The following is a 25,209-nucleotide window of genomic DNA, read 5'->3' as shown; positions in this document are numbered from 1 at the left end:
AGTTATACATTCAAAATCAGATCCGTTATCGCGCTAAAAACCCGTCGCTCATGAATCATCACGTCTGTCTGCTGATCCGTAGTGATTGGCTAAAAGTGCGGCCGCAACATCAACATTAGCACCAATCATCTTTGCAGTGTGCGTGTGTGTTTAGTACCATTGTGATGACTGATTGGATGCATGCAGTAGGCTATATATGCACACTTTGGATTGGATTGGATTCAATTTATTGTCATTGCACATGTAGGTACAAGGCAACGAAATGCAATAAAGAAGAAGAAATACAGCATAACATGAGGAAAGAGAGGAGAAAAAAATTGTCCTCACACTACGCTCCTGAATGAGAGTGCAGTGTGAGAACAGACAAAAACCTCAGCATAAAGCACAGTCAACACAGGAACATAACTTGCATAGTAATCCTAGTTCAGACGAAACAGCCATCCGGCCAGCAGCCATTACAGTGCAAACACACGGACCCGTTATCACTGACAGGATGAAGCGACGAAGGCGTGGGATGGGGGTAGGGAAGTGTATGAGTGTGTGTATGTGTAAGTTCGTGTGAATTCGTATGCCTTGAAATCCGTTTCGCCAGCACTCCAAACCAGTCGACTCAGTTCGCAGGTTGTGATGCGACATAGCAATTGCCATGGAAACAACCTTGGACAGAGCACAAGTGCCCGGCAATAACAAGGTGTTTGATGGGGGGAGGGAGGTGTATGAGTGTGTGTATGTGTAAGTTCGTGTGAGTTCGTATGCCTTGAAATCCGTTTCGCCAGCACTCCAAACCAGTCGACTCAGTTCGCAGGTTGTGATGCGACATAGCAATTGCCATGGAAATGACCTTGGACAGAGCACAAGCGCCCGACAATAACAAGGTGTTTGATGGGGGGGAGGGAATGGAAGAAAGAGCGTCTCCCTGCAGTATTCACCGGAGAGTTGATACCAGAGCGGCCTTGCCAAGCCGTTCTGTTGTGGGAAGCCGGAAAGAGATAAGATTGTTTTGTCTTAGGGCGAACAGCTGTCTTCCAGTTTCACAGCTATTCTCATTGTCCATTCTGATCTCCTTGTCCATCAATTTTCCTTTCCAAAGCCGAGAGCCTAGCCGTGATCGAACCCATATTGCGGTTAATCGCCTCTGTTTCAGAGGCGACCGCTCTGCTACAGACTCCATCATGACGGGCAGCCTTGAGAGGTTTTGGATAGCCAGTCCCGTCTCCTTAATTTTCTGATAATTTAGGGCAACGCCTAATCTAAATAGCAGAAACCCAGTTATCATTTTTCCGAATAAGAAGATGTCTTCAATGTCCTCCACGGAGAGAGCCGCCAGACACACGACCCGCCATCTCTCCCATGCGTCCATCGTGTAGCCAGCAGCAAACGTCCCAGCGGGACATTCCGGTTCTCCAGATCCCGCTTTCCTAGTCGAGAAGATGGTGTCAATTGCATTTAGAGACCAGTTGATCAGATCCATAATTTCGGTTTTGTAAATAGTGCAGCGAGAGTCTCTTAAGAAGGACAGGACAATACAAGAGAGCAAGCAGGGAAGTTCAGGGTAGGGAGGGAGGGAAGAAAAATGCGACCGCCTTCGAACAGAGCCAAACGAGAGACTTGGGCTTGTTTGTTAACTAATTAGCCTATACAATTTATATGTTTTGAAAAACCGCCAAACTGACCAAAAAACCAGCCCAAATTTTTTCCACCCGCCCAAGCAAATATTTACCCGCACAATCAAATTCATAACTGCCCAATCTGGCAACACCGACTACATTCCATGACACAATAACAGTGATATTTAAAAAACATTATGCAAATAAATGGTGGTTGAAATACAATGCTCCATGAACTCAACCAATCAGCATGCTGAGCGCCCAATTCCCACCCCCGAAAGTTCCAGACCTTTGACAAAGTACTTCCTCGCGAGCAGGGACATTCTGAGGGGCAAATTTTTACCTAGAACTTTATTTAGATCCTGGTTCCTGTGGTGGAAACACACCGAGCACCGCCCCAAAGCCCTTAGTTCCTGGGGAAAGTTCCTGCGGTGGAAACGGGGCTTTCATGTTGATTTTGATGTTTGTTTTGGATCACTTTCTTGATGGAAGATCCAAACATGGTCCATTATAAGATTTCTTACAGAGGCAGTCAGGTTTAGATGTTTTATCTGTTTGTATTTTATAGAATCCATGATGCCATGTATCTGAACAAGATGTCCAGGACCTCCAGCAGAAAAATAAGCCCACAACGTGAAGTTATTAACGGAATTTCAGGAGGAGTGTGTCAATCTAATCTTCCAATTAATATCAATATAATTAATATAAGTATGAAAGACAGCCTCTTACCACTTCCGTCGTTAGTTCTTTCGGCATCCCTCCTCCCCAACTCCTGCTTTTACATATATTTATTTATTAACTTATTTATCTTTCTGTCTACAGGGGTCTATCGGAGCTCGAGTAGAATAGTCTCTCTGAGCCCTCCATTCCATTTTCACATTCAACCGTGGGTATGGGATACTTCATTTTATCTCTGTTTGTACCAAACCCTTCTAGTGGGTTTGCTGCCAGAAAGCTCTTTTTTAGTTTCATCTGACCATAGAAGCCGTTGAAGTTCCAGTTGTGTCTGACAGCTCCATTATACATGAATATGCTGAATATGCTCCAGCTGGGATCCTTGGAGAATCTTTGGCCACTCAAATTCTCCTTCTCACCGTGCATTAGGACGATATAGACACCCGTCCTCTTCCAGGCAGATTTGTAACATCATTCGTTGTTTGGAACTTCTTAATTATTGCCCTGATGGTGGAAATGGGGATTTTCACTGCTCTAGCTATTTTCTTAAAGCCACTTCACTAATTTGTGAAGCTGGATTATCTTTTGCTGCTCATCAGAAATATATTCTTTGGTTTTTCTCATTGTGATGGATTATTAAGGGAATTTGGGCTTTGTGTTCCTCATATTTATAATCCTGTGGAAGAGGAAGTCATGGCTGGACAATTTCAGTCACCCCAGTGTGCTACAAAATGTAAATGTGAATGAATATACTACAGAGATATTTTACTCATAAGAATTTCTAAGGGTTCCAATAATAGTAGCCAACATGCATTGGAAAAAAACATCTATTTCATAATGTGAGTTCATAATATTACACTGACTACAACCGAGTGAGTGTCCTCCAAAATGAATGTGCAGATGATTTTAGAAATTTCCTTTTTCTAAACCTCGTCACTCTGAGGAAAATGGCAATTTCTTCCCAGAATGAGTTTTTAAATGACGTTTCATGCTGCTTTTACATGTGAAACTCTTCTCACACTGAGGACACTTGTAAGGCTTCTCTCCAGTGTGAACTACCTTGTGAACCTGAAGGTATTCTTTAACCCTGAAACTCTTTCCACACTGTTCACAGGTGAAAGGTTTCTCTCCAGTGTGAATTCTCGTGTGAATCTTGAATTTTCCTTCATTTGAGCAACTCTTTCCACAGTGATTGCACATGAAAGGCTTTTCTCCGATGTGAATTTTAACATGATTCTTAAGATGTTCCCTCTCTGTGAAAGTCCTTTCGCACTGATGACATTTAAAACGGTTCTCTCTTGAGTGAATCTTCATGTGATTATTACGGTGTTCTTTATATCTGAAACTCTTTCCACACTGATCACATGTGAATGGATTCTCTCCAGTGTGAGTTCTCAAGTGGGCATCAAGGGTTCTTTTCCATGTAAAACCCTTTCCACACTGAGAGCATATTAATGGCTTCTTTTTAATGTGAATTTTCATGTGAGTTGTAAGTCCTCCATTTCGTGAGAAACTCTTTCCACACAGTTTGCAGGTGTAAGGTCTCTCTCCAGTGTGAATAATCAAGTGGGTATCAAGATGATTTTTCCGTGTAAAATTCTTTCCACACTGAGAGCAAGTGTAAGGTCTTTCTCCAGTGTGAATAATCATGTGGGCATTAAGATGACTTCTCCGTATAAAATTCTTTCCACACTGAGAGCAAGTGTAAGGTCTTTCTCCAGTGTGAATAATCATGTGGGCATTAAGATGATTTTTCCGTGTATAATTCTTTCCACACTGTTCACAGGTGTAAGGTCTCACTCCAGTGTGAATTCTCATGTGAATCTTGAATTTTCCTTCATTTGAGCAACTCTTTCCACAGTGATTGCACATGAAAGGCTTTTCTCCAATGTGAATTTTAACATGACCCTTAAGATGTTCCCTCTCTGTGAAAGTCCTTTCGCACTGATGACATTTAAAACGGTTCTCTCTTGAGTGAATCTTCATGTGATTACTAAGGTGTTCTTTATATATGAAACTCTTTCCACACTGATCACATGTGAATGGATTCTCTCCAGTGTGACTTCTTATGTGAGCCTTTAGGTTTCCTTTGAGCCTGAAACTCTTTCCACACTGAGGGCTGGTGAAAGGCTTCTCTCCAATGTGAGTTCTCAAGTGAGCATCAAGGGATTTTTTCCATGTAAAACCCTTTCCACACAGAGAGCATTTTAAAGACTTATTTTCAATGTGAATTTTCATGTGAGTCGTAAGCCCTCCATTTCGTGAGAAATTCTTTCCACACAGTTTGCAGGTGTAAGGTTTCTCTCCAGTGTGAATACTCATGTGGGCATTAAGATGATTTTTCCGTATAAAATTCTTTCCACACTGAGAGCAGGTGTAAGGTCTCACTCTAGTGTGAATTCTCATGTGAGTCTTAAGGTTTTTTTTTTGTGTAAAACATTTTCCACACTGAGAGCATGTTAATGGTTTCTTTTCAATGTGAATTTTCATGTGGACTTTAAGGCGTCCTTTTTGATTGAAAATTTCTCCACACTGTTGGCAGGTGAAAGAGCTCTCTCCAGTATAAATTCTCATTTTGTAAGTAAGGTTTTGTTTTTTTACAGCTTTTTTTGGTGAGGAAGTCTTTTCAGTCTGTGAGCAACTGATTGATTTTTCTTCAGTTTTGAAATCATGGTGTTCCTCATTTTGATCTTTCTCTTTCTTTTCATTCTGTTCTTGACTCTCCTCTTTCAGTGCCATCAGGTCTGAGGTGAAAATAGACAAATACAAGTTAACACCAGTTTAATGGCATGAAACAACAAACATCAAAACTAGGGGTGTCCCAGACTAAGGATTTTCATAGTTGAATCGGAATTTTCGAATCTTGCCGATATTCGATTTATAGTCGAATCATATGTTTGGGGCAAAATACATTACCAAGAGACAGTCATAATTACTGATGTTAACACACAGTGAAAATGTGTAATGTACACCTCGCATATATAAAAATAATGTTTTATGTTTTGATTAAAAGATAGTTAACATTAAACGTCAGCGAAACCCTAATAATTCAAAACATTTTTACAACAGTGCTCTCATTATAACGTTATGTAGGCTATATGACAGTAGTTATTAATGTTCTGCATTTCTGTTTTGAGCCGCGCGCTGAAGATGACCAGTGGAATGAAGCATTTGATAGCAGTTTTTTTAATCAGTGGGATTTAACTCATTTATCTAATATAGAATACGCTTTGTTATTTATAAAACATAACGATAATATTATGACTTCCAGGCTATCTGCACAGAATGCACCGAATGCATAAGTGAACGTGTCTGGACAGCTCTGAATGAGCTCCTTTTGTGGACGCGTTCTTCACGCAACAATGTGTAGAAACACGCCAAACTCTAAAAATTCACAGCATTTTATTATTGTTACGGTGCTGTGCGGAACAACGAACGCACGACAAGCATAAACAATTAACTTCTCTTTTAATCAGAGATCCAGGAGCAGATACAGACACAGGAGTGCACACACATCATAATAGAAACAATAACCGACAGTGAGACGAACTAAACCAGGAACTTATAAAGGGACAGATAATTGGGAGGGACAGGTGAACACAATGACTAATTAAACTGAACTAGGACACAGGGGAAAACAGAAAACCCGACATGGAACCGTAACAAAAACCCCAACATGTAACATATCGCCCCCTCCCGGCAAGGCGTGGCCTCACGCCGTAACATAACTGAGGAGGGCGGGTGGGGGCTCTGGAGGAGGATGTGGAACCGGAGGGTGGCAGGGAATAAACATAAGAGAGTCCAAACAATAAGTCCATGGGGGAGTGGAGGGTGGGAGGAGCCAAGGGGGAGCCAGGAACAGGAGGGGCCAGATGACCACCCAGGCCACAGTCCAGATGGTGGCCCACGGGGGAGCCGACGGAGGGAGTAGCCATGGTGGAGGAGTGACCGCCAACTCCATGGGGCCGACCAACGGCGGCGGAGCAGGTGGTGGTGGAGCCCGAGGTGGAGACAGAGAGCCGAAGAGCCAGGGTGACGCCGAAGATCCGGAGGTCCAAGGCGGAGCAGATGTCTTCGGCGACCTCGGCGCAGGCGGAGATCCGGATGGCCGCGGCGGAGCCGGAGCGACAGAGGACATAGGTGGAGCAGGAGGGAAGGAGGAGCCCAACGGAGCCGGAGGGACGAAGGGACGGGGCGCAGCCCAAGGAGAGTAGTCCTGAGGTGCAGGTAGGGGGACGACTGACCAATGCGGAGCCGGAAGGACGAGGGAGCCCGGTGGAGCTGGTGGGCAGACGGGATCCGGTGGAGCCGAGGGAGCTTGAAGGCATGGTGGAGCCGCAGGGTCGCCGGACTGAGGCGGAGTCTGGGTCTCAGAGGCTGAGGGCGGAGACGAGGGATCCTCCAGACTCAACGCCAACAGAACTGGAGATCGGCAGACCAGCAGCGAGCCCACGCCACAGATGGTGAGCTGAGGGTGAGCAGAGGGACTGACGAACTCCAGTGATGAGGGTGATGGAGTAGGGACCCGGTCAATGAGAGGCGGTGGGAGAGGGAGGTCGGGTGGGATAATTTCCCAGAAATCCAATACCGGAGCTGGCTTCAGGATGATTGTGTCAGTGTGAAAGTCAATGAGGTTTCCCAGGCCCAGTTCATGCTCACCCTCAGTGGTGGCGCCGTGGGCGGGGCGTTCCATCGCCCCCGCGATCTCCACAGCTTCATCCACCGTCGGTTGAACTGCCGGCTCTCGCACCTGGTCAGACACTTGGGGCTCGGGCTCCGGGACGATCGGTAGCTCTGTCGCTCCAGATGGCGATGGCTCAACGACCGCGGCAGGCTCTGGCTTTCCGTCTGCGGTGGGCTCGGGCAGCTCCGCGCTGCGGGGTGGTAGCGGACTGGGCACTGGGTCCCGAGTGGGGCTGGTGTCATTATCTGCGATGTCCACGGTGAGTTGTGATCTGCAAGACACCAGCACCCACTCGATAAATGCGGCGAGGCTCTCTCGAGGACCGTCCCCGGACAACTGCCCACGTGTGGTGTTGTTCAGTCCAGCTTTGTAGAACGTGCAGAGGCAGTAGTCCGGGAAGTGTGTTAAGTTGGCCAGGAACAAAAAATCCTCGGTGTGGTCCTCGAGAGAGCGGTCCCCCTGCTCCAGCAGGATGACGAGGACAGCGGGATCCATAAAAAATAAAAAACTTGACAAAAAACGGGAAACAAAACGGGGAAAAAACACGCCGCAATCTTACTGTTAAGGTCGGTTATTCTGTTACGGTGCTGTGCGGAACAACGAACGCACGACAAGCATAAACAATTAACTTCTCTTTTAATCAGAGATCCAGGAGCAGATACAGACACAGGAGTGCACACACATCATAATAGAAACAATAACCGACAGTGAGACGAACTAAACCAGGAACTTATAAAGGGACAGATAATTGGGAGGGACAGGTGAACACAATGACTAATTAAACTGAACTAGGACACAGGGGAAAACAGAAAACCCGACATGGAACCGTAACAAAAACCCCAACATGTAACAATTATAATGTGTAATCATTATAATCTTATGTATATGACAGTCCCAGTTATAGTTATTAATATTATGCATTGTTGTTTGTACTGCTCGCGCTGCACGTTGATAATCACTGTACAATGAAGCGCTTCAATAAAATAATACACAATATATAATCCGGCTGCCATGTTTTGAAATCACTTATACCTGATCGAAAAAATCCAGTCTTTAACTCTGCCTGTGTCAATTTGAGTATTGTTAAAGTTTTAAATCCATGCCGCCAAGATGCTTCTCTGTCGGTCACGGATTATGGAAAGTGAAACTTAACTTAAATCTATAGGGGTGGTTAAATTTATTCACGCACGTTAAAATATTTAAAGCTTCTTTCTTTACAGATTCTTATTTACAGCATTATTATAATAGGCAGTATATTAACTTATTGGGAGAAAACCAGTAGTTCTATGACATTTGAGCACCCCCATATAGCCAAAACACCCCGCGAATTGTGAATGAGACTGTGAGATTGGGAGTTGAATCAGGCTCCTCATATCGAAGCATTGAATCTTCGACTAGTCGGGGTCACCCCTAATCAAAACATTTAGACATGCAAAGCATCAAATCCAAACATGTATACTAGAGCCTATACCTACTAAACTACTGAAAGAGGTGTAACCTGTAATCTCAGAACTTCTTGTTGATATTTTGAATTCTTTGCTTTCTTTAGGACCCCATCCCCATTCTTTAGGACCTCCACTCATCTAGATCTTGATGGAGGGACATTTTTTTCCACAATTACGTACCTGGTTGTTGCATTCACAGCAAAAAATGGCTTATCTTACTTAGTATTTTTCTCTTGTTTCTAGTCAAAATATCTAAAAAATCTTCAATCAAGACACTTTTACTAGATAAGCAAAATAACTTAAGATCATTTTGTTTTTTCCCCTGGAAACAAGACTAAATAAGTTCATTTTGCTTAAAACAAGTACAATTATCTGCCAGTGGGGTAAGTAAAATGCTCTTGTTTTAAGAATATTTGACTTGCACCACTGGCCGATTATTCTTTTATCACAATTCTTCTGTTTTTATGCCAATAAAACGTTTACCAAGCCACTTCGCTTCAATCCCATTACACATTTATTTATTTATTTAGTCATTTAGCAGGTGCTTTTATCCAAAGCGACTTACAAATGAGGACATAAGAAGCAATCAAAAACCAACAAAAGAGCGACAACGTGCAAGTGCTATTACAAGTCTTTGTTAGCCTAACGCAGTACAGATAATTAATAGTATTATTATTATTTTTATTTATTTTTAAATAAAAAGACATATAGATAAAATAAAATTAGAATAGAGAGTGCTAGAGTTAGAGCGTCAACTAAAGATGGAACAGATGAGTTTTTAGCCGTTTCTTGAAGATGGGTAAGGATTCGGCAACACGGATTGAGTTGGGCAGGTCATTCCACCAGATGGGAACAGTTAATGATAAAGTCCGTGAAAGTGTTATTGTGTGTCTTTGGGATGGTACAATAATTCGTTGTTCACTTGAAGAACGCAAGCTTCCAGAGGGCACATAAGTCTGAAGTAATGAATTTAGGTAAAGGGGTGCAGAGCTAGAGGAGGTTCTGTAGGCAAACATTAATGCCTTGAATTTAATGCGAGCAGCTATTGGTAGCCAGTGCAGATTGATGAACAGAGGCGTGACGTGCGTTCTTTTTCGGCTCATTAAAGATTAATCTTGCAGCGGCATTTTGGATTAATTGTAGAGGTTTAATAGAATTGGCTGGAAGACCTGCCAAGAAAGCATTGCAATAGTCAAGTCTGGACAGAACAAGAGCCTGAACAAGGAGTTGTGTTGCATGTTCCGAGAGAAACGGCCTGATCTTCTTAATATTGTATAATGCAAATCTGCAGGACCGGGCAGTTTTAGCAATGTGGTCTGAGAAATTCAGCTTATCAATCAATCACAACTCCAAGGTTTCTGGCTGTTTTTGAAGGAGTTAAGGTTGATGAGCCTAACTGGAAGGTGAGATTGTGATGAAGTGATAGGTTAGCTGAAACTACAAGCAGTTCTGTCTTAGCTAGGTTGAGTTGAAGGTGATGGTCCATCATCCAGCAAGAAATGTCTGTTAGACACGCTGAGATGTGAGCAGCTATCGTCGGATCATCAGGGTGGAATGAGAGGTAGAGTTGAGTGTCATCAGCATAGCAGTGATATGAAAAGCCATGTTTCTGAATGACAGAACCTAGTGATGCCATGTAGACAGAAAAGAGAAGTGGTCCAAGAACTGAGCCCTGAGGCACCCCAGTAGTTAGATGTTACGACTTGGATATCTCACCTCTCCAAGATACTTTGAAGGACCTATCAGAGGTAAGACTCAAACCACTGGAGTGCGGTTCCTGAGATGCCCTTTCTCAATAGGGTAGACAAGAGGATCTGATGGTTGACCGTATCAAAAGCAGCAGACAGATCCAGCAAGATAAGTAATGAAGATTTGGAAGTCGCACTTGAAAGTCTTAGGGCTTCAACAACAGAAAGCAAGGAAGTTTTGGTCGAATGTCCACTTTAAAAGCCAGATTGGTTACTGTCCAGGAGGTTGTTCTGTGTGAGAAAGACAGAGACTTGGTTGAACACAACTCGTTCAAGTGTTTTTTCAATGAAAGGAAGAAGGGAAACCGGTCTATAGTTCCCTAAAAGAGTTGGGTTAAGAGTGGGTTTTTTAAGAAGTGGAGTTATATGAGCCTGTTCCCTAAAAGAGTTGGGTTAAGAGTGGGTTTTTTAAGAAGTGGAGTTATATGAGCCTGTTTAAATGCTGAGGGAAAATTTCCAGTGTGAAGGGATGTGTTAACGATGTGAGTGAGTGCAGGTACAACTGCAGGAGAAATGGCTTGAGGAATGAGATGGAATAGGATCAAGCGGACAGGTAGTAGGATGACTGGAAAGGATGAGTTTAGAGACTTCTGCCTCAGAGAGTGGAGAGAAGGATGTGAACGAGTGTATGTTTGCTGGAAAGATATGTTTGATAGATTGTGGTGTGGAAAATTGTGCAGTGAGGTTTGTAATTTAATTAATGAAGAATGTGGCAAAGTCGTCAGCTGTTAGAGATTATGAAGGAGGGGGAGGAGGAGGACAAAGGAGGGAGGAAAATGTTTTAAAGAGTATGCGAGAGTTGGGCGAATTGTTAATTTTGTCATGATAGTATGTCCTTTTAGCAGTGGAAACATTAGCAGAGAAATCAGAGAGGAGTGATCGATATAAATTAAGGTCAGTAGGATTTTGTGATTTGCGCCATACCCTTTCCGCAGCCCTGAGTTTAGAACAATGTTTTTGGAGGACATCAGATAGCCAAGGGGCAGAAGGGGTGGTACGGGCCGGCTTGGAAGATAAGGGGCAGAAAGTTTCTAAACAATACGTCAGAGTGGAACAGAAAGTATCAGTAGCACTGTTAGCATCAAGAGAGGATAACTGTTTAGGGGGAGGAAGTGAAGATGAAACCATAGCAGATAGCCGGGAGGGTGAGAGTGAACGCAAGTTACGTCGAAAAGTGATATGTGGAGGGGTATGTGATGTGTCAGGAATCATGTTGAGGTTAAGAGTGAGGAGGAAGTGATCTGAGGTGTGCAGTGGAGTAACCAGCACATGATCAGTGGAGCAGTGCCGTGTGTAAATAAGGTCCAGTTGGTTCCCTGATTTGTGAGTAGCCGTAATTAGCACTCTCGAGATCAAAAGAGGCAAGCAGAGTGTGGAAGTCTGCAGCCTGAGGTTTATCTAGGTGGATGCTGAAGTCCCCAAGTAAGACAAAGTACCATCCTCAGGAAAGGTTGAGAGCAATAAATCTAATTCTTCCACAAAGTTACCTAGTAGTCCTGGAGGACGATAAACAACTACAAAATGGATTTTTAGAGGGTAGGTAATAGTAACCGAATGTGATTCAAAAGAGCTGTTGATACTCAGAGATGGTAAAGGAGTAAATTTCCAATTATTAGAGATGAGCAGACCAGTACCTCCACCTCTTCCAGTCAAACGGGGGGTGTGGGAAAAGGAGAAATTATTGGAGAGTGCTGCAGGTGTAACATTGTCCTCTGGTTTGATCCAGGTCTCTGTCAGGGCCATGAGGTTTAACCTTGAATGACTAGTAATGGAAGTAATGAAATCAGCTTTGTTGACAGCAGACTGACAATTCCAGAGACCAATAGAAAAAGAAAGTAATGTATTAGCAGACATAGGCAAAGTGCGCAGGTTGATAGGATTGCGCCGTCTACAGTGTGTGATGCGTGGTTTGCGAGTGGTAGTGATAGTATTGATCTGGAAACACATAGTAAGAATAGGTTAAATAAACTAAAACAGAAGTGAAACAAGTAGTAGGAATGAGGATAAAAGTCGATATCCGTCCCTGTCCGGTGGAGTCGCACGGTAGAGTCGATGGTCTTTACACTCTTCGGTCTTCACACTAAGAGGGCTTCACACGAGGGCTGCCGCGCTATAATAACCTTTTTTTAAACCCGTCTAACAAATCACTATTAGAATTCAGCTGAACCCACTTTCCTGTTTATCACTAAAAATGGCCAAGCAAGTGCAGACACTGACAAGATACGCGATACAGTACGAGACCAAACGTGATTTTAGCAAGGCTGAACACAGTAAACAAAATAAGCGTTTCCTAGCAACGGCAACTGCGCTAAACACTGAGACAAGTAAATACACTTACGAGCTGTTTTTAATTTCTGCTGATAGACTGCTTCTCTTAAAGGCTATTTCTTTACACTGTCTTCTGCTGGCGCTTGAACCCACTTTCCTGTTTATCACTAAAAATGGCCAAGCAAGTGCAGACACTGACAAGATACGTGATACAGTATGTACAGTACATTTACCCAACTATTATCAAAAGTATTTCTAAATCATTACAACAAAACATTTTCTTGCAACCTTACGTTAAGTATTATAACAAAATGCATTATGAAGAAGAATTGGACCCGTTCTGCAGGTGTATTAGAGCTAACGTTAGCATCATGCTACATCTGACAATTTATGAGATTAATAGTGCACTTTTACTCAAAACTCACTTTAAACCACCATCGAGTGTTTGTAATAACTTCCTTTTGCGATCACATGTGGAATTTGGTCATTTACTGTTGTTAAAATACATGACGTCATGCAACTTCCGTTTTGAGTCGAAGCAGGGTATTCTTACTTCTGCCCGCATAGCATAGCGCTAGTTCCTTATTAGTTGATTAAGGCTAAGTCTGTTCACCTGTGTCTGGTCATCATCTCGTTCACTCCTTTGTTTCCGTTTGCTTTATAAGCGTTCAGTTTGATGTCTTGTATTGTCGTGTCTTAACGTTATGTTGTTGTGAAATACTTTTGTATTATTAAAAACCCTGTTTTCACAAACTCCCCGTTGCCAGCCTTCCCTGATTCACGTCACGTAACACGTTATGTCCACTGTTTCTTATTCATAAACTGGATAATACTGGGTTTCTTTTCAGACCACTTGCATTTATGGATGTGAAACTTGTAATATAAGAATATTTATTATAAAAAATATGACTTGTGTCCATGTAATTTTCCCCGTAGTAAAAAAAAAAAAGAAAAAATTACGACGCTTGACTTTTTTTTAATTGTAAAATAACTACACTTGCATGCAAATATACAGAAAATTTACACAGTATACTCACTATTACAATATTAAGAGCAACTGAAATAAATAAAATAAATTATCCAGGGAATAAACCGAAATAACAAGTGAAAAGGTTTTAATACGCTATATATTTTGTGTGGAGACGTAAACGTTATCATACAAATCTGAAAGCAAATCTATAACATTGCTGCAGCCTCCCAACCATCTAATGCAAAGATGTAGAATAACGTTCGCAAAAGGACCCGACAGTAAGTACATTAACATTATTAGTCTTAACTCTTAGCGTACATCTTTAGATTTCAAGTTGTTCCCTCATTTTCCCATGGTTTGTGATGTTACAACTGCCTCTCCGTTCTTAAGTTGCCAGGTGCGGTACATTATAAAAGTAGCACAAAATAAAATGCAACTCTCAGCTCTGTAATTTTTCCCGCGACTGCATTTTCAAAATAGTCCAATTGGGCGGAAAAATCGCGACCCTTGCAACACTGGTTCGCTGTACCCTCCGCGCTGCGACGACAGCAAGAAGTTAAGATCAAACCTTATCAAATTATTAATTTGCGAAAAAAAATATTAACGCATTAAAATTTTTAGATTAATAGCATGTTAACGCGTTAACGCTGACAGCCATAATTATGTCATTTTGCTCATCTAGTAAAAGTATCTTGATTTAAGAATTTTTAGATATTTTGACTAGAAACAAGATAAGCAATTTTTTTGCAGTGTTCACAAATTGTCACGAGCGTAAAAACACCGAAGTAGAGGACTTTTTCCGCAAGAGAGAAGAGTGAATGCGGAGTTCTTGTTATTGTTGGTATTTAAGAACAGACTACTCTCTCATGTTCTTTATATATTTCTATTAATTCTCCACTGAATTATGTGATCTAAAGAGCACAGTCCATTTTCTTCCACGAGCGCGAGTGTTTATGAGTCAGAGTTCGTTCATCTACACCTGTCAATCAAGTAATCATATCTCTTGCTCTTCCATATATATATATAAAAGAGAAACATTTTTCTACACATTACATATGAAAGCAAATAGACCTATAATTATGACGATAGGTTTTCTGTGTTTTTATGCAGCTCATGGTATTATTTTTATCATTTTACGTGATAAGCAGGTATTGATTAGTCCATTATAAAACATACAAAGAGTGCATGTCTGCCTATTATAGAATCAAAATCCATTTTAGATCACAATCAGAAGTTATTACAAGCACTCGATGATGATTTAAAGTGGGTTTTGAGCAAAAACGTTAATAGTTACACACAATTTCAATGTAGCTTGATGCTAATTGTACCTTTTAATTATTTCAGATGTATTGTAAGCATTATGGATATTTTGTGTTTCTGATGAAGAAACACAAGCTATTTTAATTGAATGCTATATATTGAGCAGCGGATGATGTAAACCACACAAGATACATACGCTACAATGAAGAAAAAACACATTGTTGGTCGGCGCCACCTAGCGTGCAGGCGTGAATTAGCAGAAGGGGAACATTCGTTTCATGCTCGGTGTGGAACGACATTTACTTACAATGCACACGTCTGTGGCACATCAAACAGTTACTGGCCACAGCATTTGCTAAATTCAATCTGAAACTAAAGAGAATTCATCAGTGCCAGTGGAAGGGAACTTAATAAATCTGTTCTGTTTGTATCATCTTAGTGAGCTGTTTGAGGCCTTATGCATGAGCAGTAAAACAAATTTAACGTTTTCTGATGTTTCAGCGTGGATGAGAAACTTTTGGAAAATGCTTGAAAACACTAGTGTGGATGGAGAGCGTTTTTTCATGTGTATCTAGATTAATATAGACATAGCCTTAGTGTCCGCTGGCTGTTTTATTTGCTCAACAAATACCTTTGAATGAACAAATATAGACAGCATGCAGAAGCCAAACGAAATCACTCACATTTCAAGCTTTGCTTTATGCAAAATAAAAAATTTTCTTACATTTCTTAGATTTTTGCATAATTAAGTGCTAGAAATAAATGGTTTATATTTTAGAAGCAGATATTAGGATTAATGTTACAAAAGTACATAATATATATATTTTTAAGGCTAATTCTGTATTACTATAGCTTAAATGCATGATGTCAAATAATAACAAATGGCCAATGTGAAAGCAGGATCTTCTCAGCTGCACTTGAAGGCAGTGTTAGTATTTGTCTGGTCAAGTGATCTCAACATATCTGTCAACAAACCGCTTTAATTACTGCACATTCTTCATTAACCTCATTCATTTCTGTAGAGCTGGACATTTTAATCAGGATTAAATGAATGAGTTCAGCTTTGAGAATGAAACCAACCTGTTTGTTCCTCAGTATCTTCATGTTTGACTCTGAATGCTTCTTCAATCTTCATGTCTTCACTCTCCTCTTTAATAAACTCCATCTCTGTTTGTTCCTCAGCATCTTCATGTTTGACTCTGAATGCTTCTTCAATCTTCATGTCTTCACTCTCCTCTTTAATAAACACCATCTTTATAACGGTGTCTTGTGGATCTCAGTCGCTTCAGCAGGAGTTTTTCTGAGTTTGGACACTTTCTCCTGTTTAAGATCAGAATAATTAACAGAAAGAGAAATAAATGCAAACTAAATCTCTGAGTGTGTCTCAATCTGCTCCCTACTTCAGTAGTCAGCACACTAGTTCAGTAGTCAGCACACTAGTGAGGGAGTCAGCGCACTAGTTCAGTAGTCAGCGCACTAGTTCAGTAGTCAGCACACTAGTTCAGTAGTCAGCACACTAGTGAGGGAGTCAGCGCACTAGTTCAGTAGTCAGCGCACTAGTTCAGTAGTCAGCACACTAGTTCAGTAGTCAGCGCACTAGTGAGGGAGTCAGCACACTAGTTTAGTAGTCAGCACACTAGTGAGGGAGTCAGCGCACTAGTTCAGTAGTCAGCACACTAGTTCAGTAGTCAGCACACTAGTTCAGTAGTCAGCGCACTAGTGAGGGAGTCAGCACACTAGTGAGGGAGTCAGCACACTAGTTCAGTAGTCAGCACACATCAGCACACTAGTTCAGTAGTCAGCACACATCAGCACACTAGTTCAGTTGTCAGCACACTAGTGAGGGAGTCAGCGCACTAGTTCAGTAGTCAGCACACTAGTTCAGTAGTCAGCGCACTAGTTCAGTAGTTAGCGCACTAGTTCAGTAGTCAGCACACTAGTTCAGTAGTCAGCACACTAGTTCAGTAGTCAGCACACTAGTTCAGTAGTTAGCGCACTAGTTCAGTAGTCAGCGCACTAGTTCAGTAGTCAGCACACTAGTTCAGTAGTCAGCGCACTAGTTCAGTAGTCAGCGCACTAGTTCAGTAGTCAGCGCACTAGTGAGGGAGTCAGTCAGAGAGAGAGTTAATGGAAATTATCTGAAAGTATACAGAAAGTTAATATTAGATATTTATATTTTGTATTCAATTATTTGTACATTATATTTAATAGATTACACTCTCGTGAACATTTGCAGCTGGATTGGAGAAATTGTCATTACAGATGTTGTTTGTTTGTCTTCAGCGCGCGCTGATTCGAATCACTGAATCATTTTACGAATGACTCGGTTCAGAAGATTCGGATCCTCTCTCTTCTTTCTCGTAAGTTACTTGAACGATGTACTTATTGTCGATATCGGGAGCGAAACGAGACGCACTTTTTCTGTTATTAATATGAAAATGAGCTTTACTCACAACATTAACATTTAAGATTTATTCATTTCAGAAAAATCTATTTGATAGAACAGTTTGCATTGATTTAAACACTTGAAACAACAGACCTTTCTTCAGCAGAGTCACAACACACGCAGGGGGCGGGTTAGAGCTAGAAGGGGCGCGGCTTTATGACGTCACATCGCCAGACCAAAATAAAAGTCCCGTTTACACACTGATGTCTATTATATGCATATGATAATGCATTTCCACATTTATTAGTATGGTAAATCTACCTTTTTAAATTAATGTACATTTATTTGTTAATTCTCTTTAACTTTTATTTGACAAAAGTACAAGGAAAAGATTTCCAAAGTTTTCACAGACCGACATAAATGTATTTTGTAAATATGAACAAATTTAGATTTTGATGGCTGCAACACTCTAAAAAAAAGTTTGGACAGAGGCAAAATAAAAGTGAAAAGGTTATATAATATCCACGTTAAACAGTTTTGAAACAGGTCACAGTAAGCAGGTGAATAGGTCAAGGTATCATGTTTGGGTTTAAAGGGAGAATCCCAGACTCGTCACTTTGTGCCAAACGAGAGAAGTTCAAACCAATCAAAAATCACAATAAGCAATGTAACTAACTATGGTCTTTAGTTCCACTGAATTCTTTTGGCAACGACAGAACTTGCGACCATAGTTGCTTTTGGGAAATGCACCCCAGGTGAGAACATGGATAACCAACATCAGCTGGTAAATGCCGGACAGTCTCAGGTAATTGGCCTTAAATGTTTTGTTAGTAAGTGAGAGGTAACATGTCCGTTTTGTGGATTTCAGTTTAGGTGCAAAGAATTAATTGATTGCTTTAATTTATTTTGATAACATTACTGATAATGTTATTATTTCATGTATATTCACAGGCAGTGTCAAGGCTGCTTTTAGAGCAGGGGTGCCCAACTGTTCCTGGCGATTAACTGTCCTGCAAAGTTTAGCTCCAACTCCAACTCTAACGCTAATTTCAGAAGCACAAATAAAGTGCTTTCGCTTTCGCATAGAAACACACAGCGTCTCCCTGACATGGCTGCATCATCACTACTGTGTTACTGAAACCACGCCGCCTTTCTTTGCGTGAACATTTGGGCGGCATTACGCAAATCGTTCAACATCGTGATGTAGACATGTGGGGACATGTTTTAATGAGGTGTTTTAGCCCGGTCTGGATCACCCTTGGATCTTGCTGTGGCGTTATGACTTTAGCAAAGTAGATTTTAGTCAGTCTATTATAGCTGGAGGAATCTTCCTGCATCCATTCACTACTGGCGTTATTTTTTGATCAGCATGAATGTGGTGAACACCAAGAAACTCACCAAACCCATAAAAACAGAGGCACATTCTTGAATTATTTTCTCTTTCGTCATTGGTCCTTTCCAAAAGTGAAAGGTTTCTTTGCAGTGTGAATTATCGTGAATCTTAAGGGATGTTTTGTGTGTGCAACACAGTGATCGCACATTTAAGCATTCTCTCCAGTGTGGGTTATTACATGATTCCTGAGGTGATCTGGGTCTATTAAACTCATTCCACACTAACGACATGTAAAACGCACCAATCTTGAATGAATCTTCATGATGCTTTTTGTTTAAAGCACTTTCCACATTGATCACATGAAAACGGCCTCTCACCAGAAATGGAAAGTAACAAATTAGATTTATTTGCGTTACTGTAATTGAGTAGCTTTTTTTTGTGTATTTCTACTTTTTAAAGTAATTTTGAAAATCTGTACTTTTACTTTTGTATATTTAGTTTGAAGTATTGTACTTCATTTTAAAACACATTATTTAGGGAGTAAAAAAAAACACTCCCTGGGAACTACTGAAGTAAATAATGGGCAGAGAACAAATAGGTGCTAAAATCTCAAGAATGATGCAGACGGACAAGACCGGCATTTTGGTCCAGACCTGTGTTCAGCTATAGAGACCAAACTAGCAGCTTATACTGTAAAATCTCATATATTCATAACATTTCATATAGTAAACATCACACAAAGAGAGCCATTTTTACATATTACATATAGATTTCTTTTACAACAGTTCAATAATCAAGCAGTTAATTAAGAGACTTGCATTTTAGACACCATATTGCCTGTTTTTGCTCTATTTCAAAAACAAGAATAATTCCAAACATAGCCACCATAGCACAGCTTTACGTCTCTGAGCAACATGACGGCGTTTCGTTCCTGAATGAATTAACTGTTAAATTATTTTTGTTCAATCGCAATGACTCACTTATTAACAGTGACTTGCTGACACCTACTGCGGATTTTAATTTCACATTTAATGTATCATTTTAATATAATTTCAACATTTTATGTCTTATATATCAAAACATTATTTCTGCATTTGTAACTGCAAGTTAAATGCATTTACGTCCTGCATTAATACATCTAAATGCCACTTCAGATTAAGCTTCTGAGTTGCACTGCAAAGATGAATGTTGTTGATACTGATTGAATTTTCCTGGTAACAGCCCAAATGTCTTATTCTAAATAACTGATTCCTTTAATTAAAAACAAGCAGTTTGAGAGTTACAGGTCTATGTGAGCTTTCTCCTTCCCCCTGCTAAAACTTAGTAAAAAGTGATGTTTACTCTTGAGTAAATTTTAAATGAACTACTTTTTACTTGAGTAGATTTTTAGTCTGGTGCTTTTACTGGAGGAGATTATTTTCGTACTCTTTCCACCACCTCTACCTATCACTGACATGACGGTTCATGTGATACTTAAGTGTTTGTTGTGTTGTGACGCTCTTTCCACACAGGTCACAGCTGTAAGGCTTCTCTCCGGTGTGAACTCTCATGTGTGTTTGAAAGTTTCCTTGTTGAGTGAAACGCTTTCCACATTGAGGGCAGGTGAAAGGCTTCTCTCCAGTGTGAATCCTCATGTGGGTTCTAAGGCCGGTTCGATTACTGAAAGAGTTTCCACACTCTGAACAGATGTGACGACGCTTAATTCGAGGCTCACAAGCTTTTGTTTTTCGGGCAGTCTTTTTAATTTTTTCTCCAGTTCTTAAATCATGATCCTTACATTGATCTTGCTCCCGTTTCTTAGACTGCTTTTGAATCTCCTCTATTATTGCCATCAGATCTAGGATGAAAAGAGACAAATACAAGTTAAACCCTGTTTAAACGCAACAGCAGAAAAGAGAGCAATAATGGCCCAAATCTGCAATTTATTAAGCAATGTCAAACACAGCTTGTGGAGGGTGACAATCCTGTAGAGTTAAGATCCAACCTGCTCCAATTGACCTACCTTTAGATTTCAAAAAAAGTTATTTTTTGATTTTTAAATGAATTGAATCAAAGTCTTCAAAATTATATAGCGTTGGAGCAAAACTCTGCAGGTTTGTGACATCCCTGGTCTAAAATATTAGAAACTGTTACACGTTTGTGAACAATAGCAGTCAAAAACCAATAAAAAAAAACTGTGCTTATCTCTTCTAGAGATATTAGATCATAACATTCTCATGTATAGCTTGAGATTAGGCATTTGTGGACAAAAAAAGTATGTTTTATGTCCTATTTTTAAATGAAGAGTGGAGTGCCACAAGGCTCAGTTTTAGGCCCTTTGCTTTTTTTATTTGCATACGTTTCCTTGAGAGATATCACTAGATTTCACAGTCACATCAATGACACACAGTTTTGGATTTCCTCACAAATTGAAGAAACAAAACAAAAAAAATTCAAGTTTACAGAGTTTATGAAAATATCAAATATGAGATGGCTAGTAATGTTCTTGAACTAAATACTTTCTTTGAACTAAATTCTTAATTTCTAAGTTTGTAGAACAGCATTGTTCCTCAGAAATGCTGCAGGGTCAACAAATAAGCTCTAGTTGTTTTAAAAAGCAGTGACTAAAGTGCTTACAAGACACAAAAGCTCTTCCGGCATCATTTTAGTTTGCCTGCACAGAGAATGACAGTTACGTAATTTGGCAAAATCCATCTGAAACAAAAACTACTTAATCTATGTGGACAAGTGTATTTAGGCAAATCTTTCATTGCTGTTCAAAACAGATTTTAAAGACATAGGCTAGTATTATTTTAAAAGGGACAGACTTCACTTTCTGTTTGTTATTACCAGTTGGTTTAAGAATGGAGATTCATCAAATATTAATCCTTTATTTTTTAACTTTAAAATCCTCAAATTAAAAAAAAAAAGCTTATTATACCCCATTATTATACCCCAATAATTTAAATCAAAAACCATTTTAAACTTGACATAAATTCAGACAAAAACCCAATCACTTTATTTAGCATTCACGGAAACAGTAGTTGGGATTCTTTAATCAGAATGATTTCAATCTGAGTGAAACAAAAGGAGTACACATAGCCAATATGTATCATTGACTTGATTTAGTATCAAACAAATATAGCTTTTTTTTTGTGCGCTACAGATTAATTTTTCTTGGAGCCCCAACACGGCACATTTTGTATGCCTCCCTAATCAAACACACCTGGTTCAATTCATCAGATTATTACAGACTCTAAGGCCATGTCCAAACTACTACATTTTTGTTGAAAACGCAATTTTTTTTTTAATTTTGGCCTTCCGTCCACACTTGAGACAACATTTTTGTCAAGGAAAAACTAAAAGTACTTTTTTTTTTAAAAACGCTCTCCATAGTGGATAATTTTGAAATCGGAGGCTTTTAAAAACGATGACGCTTGTTTTAGTCATGTGACACATTGTACTAATCCATGTTTATTACTAATCCACTGCACAATTTTCCACACCACAATCTATCAAACATATCTTTCCAGCAAACATACACTCGTTCACATCCTTCTCTCCACTCTCTGAGGCAGAAGAAGTCTCTAAACTCATCCTTTCCAGTCATCCTACTACCTGTCCGCTTGATCCTATTCCATCTCATCTCCTTCAAGCCATTTCTCCTGCAGTTGTACCTGCACTCACTCACATCGTTAATACATCCCTTCACACTGGAAATTTTCCCTCAGCATTTAAACCGGCTCGTATAACTCCACTTCTTAAAAAACCCACTCTTAACCCAACTCTTTTAGGGAACTATAGACCGGTTTCCCTTTTTCCTTTCATTGCAAAAACACTTGAACGAGTTGTGTTCAACCAACTCTCTGTCTTTCTCACACAGAACAACCTCCTGGACAGTAACCAATCTGGCTTCAGAAGTGGACATTCGACCGAAACTGCCTTGCTTTCTGTTGTTGAAGCCCTAAGACTTGCAAAAGCGGCTTCCAAATCTTCATTACTTATCTTGCTGGATCTGTCTGCTGCTTTTGATACAGTCAACCATCAGATCCTCTTGTCAACCCTATTGAGAAAGAGCATCTCAGGAACCGCACTCCAGTGGTTTGAGTCTTACCTCTCTGATAGGTCCTTCAAAGTATCTTGGAGAGGTGAGATATCAAAGTCGTAACATCTAACTACTGGGGTGCCTCAGGGCTCAGTTCTTGGACCACTTCTCTTTTCTGTCTACATGGCATCACTAGGTTCTGTCATTCAGAAACATGGCTTTTCATATCACTGCTATGCTGATGACACTCAACTCTACCTCTCATTCTATCCTGATGATCCGACGATAGCTACTCGTATCTCAGCGTGTCTAACAGACATTTCTTGCTGGATGATGGACCATCACCTTCAACTCAACCTAGCTAACACAGAACTGCTTGTAGTTTCAGCTAACCCATCTCTTCATCACAATCTCACCTTCCAGTTAGGCTCATCTACCATAACTCCTTCAAAAACAGCCAGAAACCTTGGAGTTGTGATTGATTGATAAGCTGAATTTCTCAGACCACATTGCTAAAACTGCCCGGTCCTGCAGATTTGCATTATACAATATTAAGAAGATCAGGCCGTTTCTCTCGGAACATGCAACACAACTCCTTGTTCAGGCTCTTGTTCTGTCCAGACTTGACTATTGCAATGCTTTCTTGGCAGGTCTTCCAGCCAATTCTATTAAACCTCTACAATTAATCCAAAATGCCACTGCAAGATTAATCTTAAATGAGCCGAAAAGAACGCACGTCACGCCTCTGTTCATCAATCTGCACTGGCTACCAATAGCTGCTCGCATTAAATTCAAGGCATTAATGTTTGCCTACAGAACCACCACTGGCTCTGCACCCCTTTACCTAAATTCATTACTTCAGACTTATGTGCCTCTAGAAGCTTGCGTTCTTCAAGTGAACGATGCATTATTGTACCATCCCAAAGACACACACAAACACTTTCACGGACTTTATCATTAACTGCTCCCATCTGGTGGAATGACCTGCCCAACTCAATCCGTGTTGCCGAATCCTTACCCATCTTCAAGAAATGGCTAAAAACTCATCTGTTCCATCTTTACTTGACCCTCTAACTCTAGCACTCTCTATTCTAATTTTATTTTATCTGTCTTTTTATTAAAAAAATAAATAAATAAATAAAAATTAATAATAATATTTATCTGTACTGCGTTAGGCTAACTGAGACTTGTAATAGCACTTGCACGTTGTTGCTCTTTTGTTGGTTTTGATTGCTTCTTATGTCCTCATTTGTAAGTCGCTTTGGATAAAACGGTCTGCTAAATTACTAAATAAATAAAATAAATGTTTATACCGGTAATTGTACCTGTTATGTGCACTGCACTGTTGTTAAAGATATTTACTTTGTACACTCTTTATATTACAGATGACAGAAAATTAACCCAAGATTGCTGTCCTGTGGCAAAACATGAGGGCAGGCACGTTATAGATCAAACATAAGCATGAATACATCAGTGAATGATGACATAATCCTATAAATAAAATGATCCTGCCAGAAATTGCGTGAGCTTGTCTGTATCGTCTCAGTGAGGTTTTACACGTGTGCAGCAAAGCCAATTTAACGTTTCAGTGTGGATGAGAAACTAGGAACTGAGTGAACAAAGGAAGTTTTCAAATAAAAACTGTTTTCAGATGTATCCGAAATAAGGCAGAAGTAGCCTAAAGGAGCAAAAATATCATTTGTTTCTGTAGAGCTGTGCATTTTAATAACAACCGAATGAGTGAATTAAGCTTTGAGAATGAAAACCAACCTAATCCATCATCATCACTATCTTCAAGCTTCACTTCGCATGTTTCTTCAATCTTCATAGCTTCACTCTCCTCTTTAATAAACTCTGTTTGTTCCTCAGGATCTTCAAGTTTGACTCTGAATGTTTCTTCAATCTTCATGTCTTCTCTCTCATCTTTAATAAACTCTGTTTGTTCCTCAGGATCTTCATGTTTGACTCTGAATGCTTCTACAATCTTCATATCTTCTCTCTCCTCTTTAATAATCTCTGTTTGTTCCTCAGGATCTTCATGTTTGACTCTGAATGTTTCTTCTCTCTCCTCTTTAATAAACTCGATCTTCATAACAGTGTCTCGTGGATCTCAGCTTCTTCAAGAACTTCTCTGTGTTTAAGATGAGAAAATATTAATATAAAAATAAATAAGAAAGCTATAATACAAACTTAATCAGGACACTGGATTCCCTGATTAACCAAAAACACTCAAAACTAGCTCTAGTAAATTAATAAAGCAGGTTAGACGCTTCATATTTCGGCGTGTATGGTTTACATTCATATTTATTGCTCTGTTGATCGCATTTAAAAGACTACTTTGTTGAAAACACTTGCAGTTGGTTTGTAAAAGCTGTCGTTAAACATGTTTGTTTTGTTTTGAGCGAATCGTTGTGTTAATGGTTTGATTGAATTGACTCGTACATGTGTTTGCGACCGAGTTTATGATCAACACAGGAGCGAAATGAGACGCATTACTCACAGAACATAACATGCTTAAATCGATTGCATTAATATAAAACCTTAAAAACAAACCTTTCTTTAGTCGAACCACAACAAATGCCGGAGCGCGGCGCAGCCTTGTGACGTCACGTCGCCAAACCAAAACAAAAGTCCTGTTCACGCGAGCTCAAAAATAGGGGAATTTAGGGTTGAATTATTGGTGAAATACATATTTAAATACTTGTCGGTCAATTGTGTGCCGAACATGCGAATAAACTACCAAAGAGATTGTCCAAACTGACAAAAAATATAATGTAATTAAATTAAATGTGACCGTTTATCAAATATC

General features: G+C 40.1%; 2 protein-coding genes and 1 long non-coding RNA gene across 4 annotated transcripts in view; all 3 read right to left on the bottom strand.

The window, feature by feature from the left end:
* LOC306858963 overlaps positions 1–25,209 on the bottom strand; it is a 1,377,007-nt gene that overhangs the window by 719,108 nt on the left and 632,690 nt on the right. The window lies entirely within an intron of this gene.
* On the bottom strand, positions 213–17,285 carry LOC306858872 (uncharacterized protein). 2 transcript variants are annotated; one of them, XM_079399645.1, is made up of 4 exons: positions 17,197–17,285; positions 15,907–15,977; positions 15,738–15,824; positions 213–5,026 (listed from the first exon to the last, which is right to left on the bottom strand). In XM_079399645.1, the coding sequence occupies exons 3-4, from the start codon at positions 15,820–15,822 to the stop codon at positions 3,216–3,218; spliced, it is 1,896 nt and encodes a 631-aa protein (XP_079255771.1). In that variant the 5' UTR covers positions 15,823–15,824; positions 15,907–15,977; positions 17,197–17,285; the 3' UTR covers positions 213–3,215. The 2 variants fall into 2 exon arrangements, with proteins under 2 accessions (XP_079255771.1, XP_079255770.1); XM_079399644.1 differs by having other exon boundaries at positions 220–5,026; positions 15,738–15,977; positions 17,197–17,231.
* Positions 17,197–25,032, bottom strand: LOC306858948 (uncharacterized protein). Its single transcript, XM_079399763.1, has 4 exons — positions 24,954–25,032; positions 24,482–24,531; positions 24,171–24,416; positions 17,197–20,213 (listed from the first exon to the last, which is right to left on the bottom strand). The coding sequence occupies exons 3-4, from the start codon at positions 24,388–24,390 to the stop codon at positions 19,816–19,818; spliced, it is 618 nt and encodes a 205-aa protein (XP_079255889.1). The 5' UTR covers positions 24,391–24,416; positions 24,482–24,531; positions 24,954–25,032; the 3' UTR covers positions 17,197–19,815.

Source organism: Barbus barbus, assembly GCF_936440315.1.
Source record: "Barbus barbus genome assembly, chromosome: 39".
In the NCBI taxonomy this organism is placed as follows: Eukaryota; Metazoa; Chordata; class Actinopteri; order Cypriniformes; family Cyprinidae; genus Barbus; species Barbus barbus.
The sequence above is the reverse complement of the archived record's forward strand: the minus strand, read 5'-3'. Positions and strand labels throughout refer to the sequence as shown.